Here is a 9,789-nt window from a genome sequence, read left to right on the forward strand (position 1 = left end):
AGACCTGTGGGTGCAGGTCAACAATAAGTCTGACAGATTGATTCCAGCAGTGAAAAGCTGGAAGAAGGGCCTCAGTCCTTGTCTTCTTTGAAGAAAGAATTCAGCAAAGAGACCAAGATTGTGAAAAAGATAAAAGAAGTGGTTATTAGAAGCAAAGTATGTGGGACTTCCCTGGTGGTGCAGCGGCTAAGAATCTGCCTGCCAATGCAGGGAACATGGGTTCAAGCCCTGGTCTGGGAAGATCCCACATGCCGCGGAGCAACTAAGCCCATGCACCACAACTACTGAGCCTGCGCTCTAGAGCCCGTGAGCCACAACTACTGAGCCTGTGTGTCACAACTCTGAAGCCCGGGCCCCTAGAGCGTGGGCTGGTGTTCTAGGGAACACCCCAGGAATGATCAGAACTTGGGGCCACAAACACTCCATCCCCAGTTATTGGCTGATCAGCTTCCAGGCAGAGCCGCAGGCACAAGCCAACCGCCCCCTCCGTTACTTCCCACATGCTGTCACTCTCCGTAGCCTGGGGTAGACCAGAAAGGAACCTTCCCTCTGCTGCTGAGACAGCAATGGGGACCATGGATGTTTAACACCTTGGGAAGCACAAAGCCAACACACGTAAAAATAGCCATTAAAGATGGTGGTTCCTGGGGACTTCCCTGGTGGTCCAGTGGTTAAGAATCCACCTTCCAGCACAGGGGACGTGAGTTAGATCCCTGGTCGGGGAACTAAGATCCCACATGCTGTGGGGCAACTAAGCCCGCGTTGCAACTAGAAGAGCCTATGCGGCCAAAATTTAAAAAAAAAAAAAGATGGTGGTTCTTAAGCCTTGGGAATGGATGATTCAGTGAACACTCTCTGACTGCCTTTCCAGCAACCCTTCTCCGCTCTCCCATTTCTGAGAACACCTGGCAACTCTTTTAGGGAATGCTTCTGTCCATTCTTAGCTGTGCAGTTTGGGAGGGATGAACACCCTCCCTCAGCTCTAGGTGATTGGTTTGCACTCACCAGAGTATCCCATCCTTGGTCAGGGATGGGCCAGTGACCCACTGCAGCCAGAGAAAGGAGGCCGGGGGCTTCGAGGAGGGAAGCTTCCTCGTTCTTGCAAGGAGCCAAGAGAAGAGACGCTTTCTCTTCTTCTGGATAGTGAGGATGTAACTTCTGGAAAGGCTGCAGCCATTGTTTGAAAACATAAACACTTTTTTTTTTTTGCTGTACGTGGGCCTCTCACTGCTGTGGCCTCTCCCGTTGCGGAGCATAGGCTCCGGACGCACAGGCCCAGTGGCCATGGCTCACAGGCCCAGCCGCTCCGTGGCATGTGGGATCTTCCCGGACCGGGGCATGAACCCGTGTTCCCTGCATCGGCAGGCGGACTCTCAACCACTGCGCCACCAGGGAAGCCCATAAACACTTTTTAAATGAGAAATCATATGCAGGTGGTCTAACATTTCCAAGGCACAACGTGGTGTCCAGTGGAGAGCAAGTCAGGGTTATTCTCTGTCCTTGTCCACCAGCCAGCCTGTTCCAGTTTGCAGAGGTGATCACAGTTACCTGCTTCTCATGCACCCTTCCAGAGATTTTCTAGGCATATACATGCAAATGCATCTTTTATTGATATATCCCCCCAAATATTCCCCACTTTGCTATCTATTTGTACCTCCTTTGTTCTTAATGATGTATCTTGAATATTTTTATACATTTGTACACATAGGGCTGCCTTTAACACCTGCCTGGAATTCCATTATATGGATATCCCATTATTAATGTAAACATTCCTTCAGGAATTGGCTTTTAGTTTATTTGCAATGTAAATTCCTCAGATGCGTTTCCTCTGCACATGTGCTACATTGGCATTTGCTCCCGTGCCCAGAGTCAGCCCGAGAACAGAGCAGAAACATCCGGAAGAGCAGAGCCAAGGGAACCACAGAAAAGGGAGCTGGAACCCTGACGACTCATTACGCTCTGGCCTGAACGATGAGTGAGGTCAGATGTACCCTGGGCTGCCCCGTTATAGAGCCAAGAAATTCCTTCTCTTTCTCAAGCTAGTTTAGGTTGGGTTTTTTATCACCTGCTGCATGAAAAGTTCTCATTGGCACAGATGTTAAAATTGTCACAACTGAAATGTGTAGTGAAAACAAGAATGATGAAAAATGACACGGCAATTTTGATCTCCATAATCTTTTTTTTTTTCTGGCTGTGTTGGGTCTTCGTTGCTGCACGCGGGCTTTCTGTAGTTGCATCGAGCAGGGGCTACTCTTCCTCGTGGTGTGCGGAGCACAGGCTCTAGGTGTGCAGAGCACAGGCTCTTGTTGCGGAGCACAGGCTCTAGGTGTGCAGGTTTCAGTAGTTGTGGCACAAAGGCTCAGTAGTTGTGGCTCGCGGAGTCTAGAACACAGGCTCAGTAGTTGTGGCGCGCGGGCTTAGTTACTCCACAGCATGTGGGATCTTCCCAGACCAGGAATCGAACCAGTGTTTCCTGCATTGGCAGGCGGATTCTTAACCACTGCGCCATCAGGGAAGTCCCAATAACCATCATCTTAAAATATAAACATCTTAGAGAAGAAACCAGAGGGGTGTACACCAAAATGTTAACTGTGGTTGTGGATTGATAGTAGGACATCGGTGCTCTTTGTTATTGTTTTTTGAAGTTTTATAGTTTTCTACAGTAATAAGGATAACTTCCACTGTCATTGTCTCAAGGCAGGTTCCCTGGAAGCACAGGCTGAGACAGAGATTTGGGGCACGTGATTTTCAGAGGGAATGCCCTGTAGGAGGAACCTGTAAGGAAGTGAGGGAAGCACGATTGTGAAGGGGAGGGGGCCATGCAAGGATGGGGCCTTGGCCTGATTGGGGGATGGGCCCTAAGGTGCAAATTGAGCCACGTGCATCCCCCAAGGCAAGAGGGCTGGCTTTTTGTATGCCAGGATCAGGCAGTCCTGGGGGTGTAAGTGTGATGCTAATGGGGGTGTAACCTGCCAGGTGGTTTCCTGTTGCCAAGGACAATCTGGAAGGTAGATCTGAAAGATAAGCCTTATCCATCAACAGTGCTGGAAAATGTATTTGAGTGAGACACCAACAGTGTCTGCAAGGATCACAAAGTCATTTGGAAAAAAAAAGAAAGCAAAATGCAAGACTGATCCTGCAGAGGCCAACACTTTCTGCCTTTGATCTCTGCCTTCTACACTTGCTGCTCAGCCACCACTGAAACAGTTTGCAAATGTAGAAGTCTTGTCTGTAAATAACAGAGAAATAGGATTGGCCGAGAGAGTTGCAAGTTATACTGCTCTAAACGTAGGACTCTTTATGAAAATAACTGTAGAAGAAAACAGTGATTTCTTTCTATTAAAAAAAAAAATCTGGAGCTCTGAGCAAAATGAAAGTAGAAGCTTTTAAAATGTATCCCTTGACTCACGTTACTGCTGGGTCAGAGATTTTCCCATCTGCAGGAGGAGCCCTCACCGGGCTCATGGCTGCCTGCGTGGCCCCATCTTCTAAGGGGCTGACTTGTTATTTTGGATTAGGTGACGAGAGGAGCCAGTGAGTTAGGGAGAGGTGCCTGGGAATTCCAGGTCCTCCCTACGCCCTCCCCTGGCCCCCTCTCTCAGAGGGTTCTCCCCAGTTGTCTTGCAGTATTCCCGTAGCCCTGGAGGATGGCCACTGCGGAGACAGTGAGTGGTGGGGTTCTGTTGCTCTGGTGACCAGTTGTCCGGAGCCTCTGCGTTGGAGTTGCCAAGGTTCTGGGAAGAGGCTGGTCCGTCGGGTCCAGACTTGGAGGAATGCTGCAGAGCAGCAGCCTTCGGGAGCGGAAGCAGTCTTGGCTCTACTTTCCCTCAACGATGTCTGTGTTCACGGATGTGCCCCTAGCCCAGAAGCTAGAAGGCAGCTTGCTGAAGACCTACAAACAAGATGACCACCCTAACAAGACGTTCCTGGCCTATAAAGGTAGGTGCCTCGTAGTTTTGGAGTGTGAGACTTGGTCTACCATCATTGCCTCTAGGAGGGCCGTATCGGGAGAGAACCCAAGCCTCCCCAGACGGACAGCTCTGCTCCTGTTAACAGAATTGCCCAGTGGGTAAATAAAAGAGCAGAAAACCTCCTGGGTCCTTCTGTGCCCTCTGCCCTTCTCTGCGGGTTTCCCGGGATTTGATAAGAGCTGTGTCCTCTCCCCCAGCTCTACGCTTGGGGCCTGCGTGGACACTGTACTTTCCTCAGCCTCTTCATTCTACCCCCTCCCTCCTCCGCTCCTGTACAGAGAATGGCTCCTAAAATGGACTGTTCAGGGATGCAGCCAGCCCTTGTTATGGTGAAAGTCAGTGTCACCTTTGTTCAGTCTCATGTACCTGCAACTCTCATGTTGTCTATCATTTTTGCCCTTTAAATGGCATAGGTTTCTGTTGCCTTTTTTAAAATGATGAAAATTAGATACATTCACTAACAACACATTGTTTTGATAAAAGGGGAAAAAGAAAAGGAAAGTTGTCTTTTCCTACATGACTTCCCAAAGCCCCAAGAGAGGCAGGACAGATCTGTGGGCTTTCTGAAGAGCCCAAACTCGCAGATGCTGAGGTGGGCATTAAGAGCCCCCTCTTCGGGCTTCCCTGGTGGCGCAGCGGTTGAGAGTCCGCCTGCCGATGCAGGGGACACGGGCTCGTGCCCCGGTCCGGGAAGATCCCACATGCCACGGAGCGGCTGGGCCCGTGAGCCATGGCCGCTGAGCCTGCGCGTCCGGAGCCTGTGCTCCGCAGCGGGAGAGGCCGCAACAGTGAGAGGCCCGCGTACCGCAAAAAAAAGAGCCCCCTCTTCCCTTACCCTCACAGCCTGCATGACCAGCCAAGGCCAGCCCTGGGTGTCCTCTGTCGTGCACAAGACCCGAATGCAGATCGCCCAGGATCCCTCACTGACCTATGAGTACACGCCAGTGTTGGGCATGAAATCATTCATCCAGGCCTCCTTGAACCTCCTCTTTGGGAAGGACAGCCAAGTCATTATGGAGAACAGGGTGAGAAGCAGGGCCCTTTCCTTACTCACTGAGACACGAGGAGTGGAGATCGGGGATCGGGGATGTACAATCATAAACCTGAAAGAGACTTTGGCGGGGCCCCTTGAAGCTCAAAGAGTCCCCAGCTTGGTCACTGGAGGGCAGAGCCAGGATCAGGACCCCAAACCAGGGCCCTCGCACCAGCCCACGTGATCATGTGCAAGCTCTTTTAAGAAGGGGATGACCTGAATCTGAAGTGGGGCTGGTATCACCATCACTCTTTTTTTTTTTTTTTTTTAATGGTTGAAAATCAAAGAGGGGTAATATTTTGGGACACATGAAAATTATATGAAATTCAAATTCCAGTGTCCAGAAAATGTTATTGGAGCATGGTCACGATCATTTGCTTGCTTTGTCGAGAGCTGTTTTCTGCTATAAAGGCAGACTTGAGTAGTTATACAGCCTGAAAGCCTAAAACATTGACTACTTGGCCCTTTGTAGACAAAGGCTGCCCGTGCCTGGTATGGACGTGAGCACCACGGGGGTGGAGGGTGTTCTTTTTGTTCCCTTATGCATCCCAAGTGCCTACTACAGTGTCTGGCACATAGTAGGTGCTCAGTAAATCTGGTTGAATGAGTCAACGGAGGCGTATGTGTTGGAGCATGTTGCTTTGACCTCCATGAGGAAGTGACCCTCCTTCCCCAACTTTTTCTGGGAAACATCAGTGCTTGCAGGTGCTACTCCTGCTTCTTGTTTGCTGGCAGGCAGGGGGCGTGCACACTGTAGGTGACAGCGGTGCTTTCCAGCTGGGGGCCCGGTTCCTCAAAACTTGGCGTCGGGATTCTCAAATAGTTTACATCATTTCTTCTCAAAAAGGTGAGTGTTAGGCAAGTGAGGGCGACAGCAGACCCCCATCCTGTGTTCCTGATTCCTACCCCATTTGCAATCTCCACTGTTGTCCTCTGCACTCTCTGTCATGAGAAACATGGTGGCCGAGCCGAGGTATGCTTGTCCCTCTCCTGTTACCGTCCTGCCTTCGGCCACTGACCTGCCGCCTCAGGCTCACTCTCTGGTGTGGCTGCTTCCATCTTTCCACCTGCCGGGTACCAGCTGGTGGGGGATGTCTCCCCACAGAACCGCATGGACTCGTCTTCCAGGACATGGGCTTTACAGTTTATGAACACATCTTCTGGGACTCTGCACGGCTGTGCTTGGACCCCAGCATGCTTCTCGATGTGGTGGAGGTAGATGTGCTCGCTCAGAAGCACCCCCCGAGACTTGATTCACAGTTTCCCTTTCCTTTCCCGCCCCCTTCGATCGTCAAGGCCTTTTCTAGGCTTGGATTCGTAGCCCTTTAGTAGGAGCCAACATGGAGGACCACGTCTCCTCCCAATGTCCCGTTGCCACGACCTACGTGGTCAAGGAAGCGCCTGACGAGACAGTCTCTACCTGCAGCAGGCCCCGCATGGCTGTATCTTCGTGATTGGGAACATCGGCAACTGCAAGCTGACACAGGGTCAGTGGACACAGTTGATGGTCCTCATGAAGGTGAGCCCACCCTCCCGCCTGGCTCCCCTCCCTCTCACCACCTGCCGCGCCTCCATCAGTCCCTTCCTTTTCTCATTCTCCTTTCTCCTACAGAGCAAGCAGATCTTTCCATTTTTTGACATTCCCTATCAAGGTTTAGCGACTGGTGACCTGGAAGAAGATGCTAGATTCTTACAATACTTTGTGTCTCGAGGCTTTGAGTTCTTCTGCAGCCAGTATCTGTCCAAGAACTTTGGTATTTATGGTATGACGTGGGCAGGAGGAGAAGGGAAGGCCTGGTGGTGCCCCACCCTGGGCACGAGCGACACGTTTGACATGTCCTACCCTCTGGAGAGAACCCAGGCCTCCAGAGAGGGCACCGGCGGCAGAAGGGAAGGGCACTGAGCTACCAGTCAGGTTCTGTGGTATGGTCTTAGCTCAGCTGCTAAAACTGACTCTAGCTGACCCATCTCACGCCTCTCAGGCTTCTGTTTCCTCCACTATAAGATGAGGGGTGGAAGTTAGTGATCTTTCAAGTCCCTTCCACCTTTAAGGCTCTTACCTGTGGCTACTTTTTCCTGCAAGAGGAGCCTGTGGCAGCTTCCCGGGGCATGGATGCCAACTTGGTGGGGCTGGGTGGCGAGCCCCGCGGTCCAGCCCTCTCTTCAGCAAGGCAAGGGGCAGAGACTGCGCGCACGGCTCGGGAATGGCAGAGGGGGCGCTGAGACAGGCTGTCTGTCCCAATGCTGCAGACGAAGGAGTGGGGATCCTCGTGGTGGTGGCACTCAGTAACGAGCTCCTGCTGTGCGTCCTCTCGCAGCTGATGGACTTCGTGCAGGCCCTGTGGCTAAACCCTCCTACCACGGGTGCTCGCATTATCACCTCTGTCCTCTGTAACCCGGCTATGCAGGGAGAATGGTAAGGGGGAGGGGTGGGGCAGGACGGGTGGGCAGAGCTTCTGGATACCCACAGACTTGCTGACTCACAGGATGCAGTGGCTGCTTCTCTTCCTGCCCACATTGCCTCTTTACTCTTTACTGAGGAGCCCCTGTGTACCAATGGCAGCGGCTATGCTGAGGGTTGCCCAGCCTGCGGCAGTGGGTAATAGGATGCTCTTTTTGGACCCAGGTCAAATTATTATTGAATTATTTGAACATTCCCAGATTGCAGGAGGAGATGAGGAAGCACCAAGGGCCTGCTACTCTGGCAGTCTGCCTGAGAGTCTGCTTCCCTTGCTTACATTAGTATGGACTGAAACCCCCTCCCATTTATAACCATCCCGGGTGGATGCCTGGCTCCACCACTTTTGAAGGGAGAAGAGGGGAAAGGCAATGAGGAGGCTGCGAGCACGGGGAGACCTTATACTCTTAATTTCCTGATGTCTTTCCCTTGGCAGGAAACAGAGTCTGAAAGGGGTTGTAGAGAATGTCATGATGACCAAGGAAAAGGTGAAGGAGAAGCTCCGGCTCCTGGGAACCCCAGGCTCCTGGGATCACATCACTGAGCAGAAGGGGTCTCATAGCTATCTTGGACTCAACCGTAAGTGTCTAGGAAGGGACAGCTCCCCACTTTCTGACCTTGTATTTGGGCTTGTATTTGAGCATAAACTTCATGGGCTAGGTGACCAGTCCCTAGCTTCACCCCAGATTTTGATCCTTTCCTGAGGAAGGTAGAGCTGCTTTCAAGATTCTTCTGGATCCCCAGAAAGGCTGACACTCCCTCTCCTCCATAATTCACCCTAGGCTAGAGGGGAGCTAGAGGTGGCCACCTCAGGATCTGAGACCCTATGGTCATCACCAGCCCAACAGGTGGACTACTTGGTCAAGAAAAAGCATATCTATATCCCCAAGAATGGGCGGATCAACTTCACCTGTATCAATTCCTACAACATAGATTACATCACTGAGAGCATCACTGAGGCTGTCCTCTTCACAAAGGACTCAGAGAAATAGCTTCCAAAAGTAAATGACTCCTGATTGGAATAAAACCTTTGGTCTCTAAGAATGTCCTGTGCTGATTATTTATTGCTGCAATTCATTTCTCTGCAAAACACTCTCTGTCTCTCTCTCCATCCATTGATGAAGCATTGGTCTGGCCTCAGCAAAGAGACCCAGAGAAAAAGGGAATGTTTACGTTCATTGACCATCTCATATTTGTTGAGCATCTATCATGTTAAGGGCCTGATCTGGTGTCTTAGTACACTTGGTCTGCTATAACAAAATATCATAGACTGGGTGTCTTATAAACAACAGAAATTCGTTAAGATTCTTAGAGTTCTGGAGGCTGGGAAGTCCAAGATTAAGTCACCAACAGGTTCAGTGCCTAGTGAAAGCCCACCTCCTGGTTCATAAACAGCACCTCTGCCTGTAACCTCACATGGTAGAAGGAGTGAGGGATCTCTGAGTCATCTTTCATAAGGGCACTAATCCCATCCATGAGGGCTCCACGTTCATGACCTAATGACATCCCAATACCATCACATTGGTGATTAGGTTCCAACATATGCATGTTGAGGGGACACAAACATTCAGACCATGACATCTGGGCATCAAAAGGTATGCAAAAAACAGGCACGGTCCAGTTCTTTTTCTCTGGAAGTTTATAGCCTAGTTAGAAGATGAGCCTTAATCACATGAAACAGAAGTGACTGTTGGGTGTCTGTTAATACATGGAACTCTGCAAGCCCCCAGGATACTAAAAGGTATAAGACACTGTTGCTGCTCTTATGATGTCCTCCACCCCAGCTGGGGAAATACAACTCACTTGGTAAAAAAGAAGTTAATCATAAAAGGTGGCACGTAATAAGTGCTAAGTAAGTTTCAGGAAAAGGTTAACACAGCAGAACTTAGTTGCCCAAACTCTATACATTCCAAGGGGCTTCAGGACTGGCCCTTGACCAGTTACTGGGAAATGAAGTCTGAGCCCTTGGAGTTTCCTGCCTGACAAGAGTGGTTTGTATGATGGAACCCTTGGGTCATGCTGTGTCAGTTTGATGTCTAGGGGCTGGAGACTGGGTAGTTAAGGTGAGTTATGCAGGCACTGCATGCCTATGTGATTAACCCCAAATAAAAACTTTGGATATCAAAGTCTTGGTGTGCGTCGTTGGCAACACCTCACACATGTTGTCACACACTGGTGCTGAGAAAATTGAGCACTGTCTGTGCAACTGGAACAGGACAACTGGACAGGAAACTGGAAGCTCGTGCTTGGTGTCTATTGCACTCCACCCTATCTGCCTTTTTCCTTTGCTGATTTCAGTCCTGTCCTTTCACTGTAATAAACTGTAA

The 9,789-nt window shown here is 50.5% G+C and overlaps 1 protein-coding gene across 1 annotated transcript; it reads left to right on the forward strand.

The window, feature by feature from the left end:
• The first annotated feature begins 3,745 nt into the window (after positions 1 to 3,745).
• Positions 3,746 to 8,499, forward strand: GOT1L1 (glutamic-oxaloacetic transaminase 1 like 1). Its single transcript, XM_065900017.1, has 9 exons — positions 3,746 to 3,939; positions 4,815 to 4,996; positions 5,740 to 5,851; positions 6,110 to 6,219; positions 6,431 to 6,523; positions 6,617 to 6,767; positions 7,255 to 7,420; positions 7,899 to 8,041; positions 8,303 to 8,499. Exons 1-9 carry the CDS (start codon positions 3,774 to 3,776, stop codon positions 8,452 to 8,454), a joined length of 1,275 nt encoding a protein of 424 aa, XP_065756089.1. The 5' UTR covers positions 3,746 to 3,773; the 3' UTR covers positions 8,455 to 8,499.
• The last annotated feature ends 1,290 nt before the right edge of the window (positions 8,500 to 9,789 follow it).

The sequence above is a fragment of the Phocoena phocoena genome, chromosome 21 (genome assembly GCF_963924675.1).
Source record: "Phocoena phocoena chromosome 21, mPhoPho1.1, whole genome shotgun sequence".
Taxonomy (NCBI): Eukaryota; Metazoa; Chordata; class Mammalia; order Artiodactyla; family Phocoenidae; genus Phocoena; species Phocoena phocoena.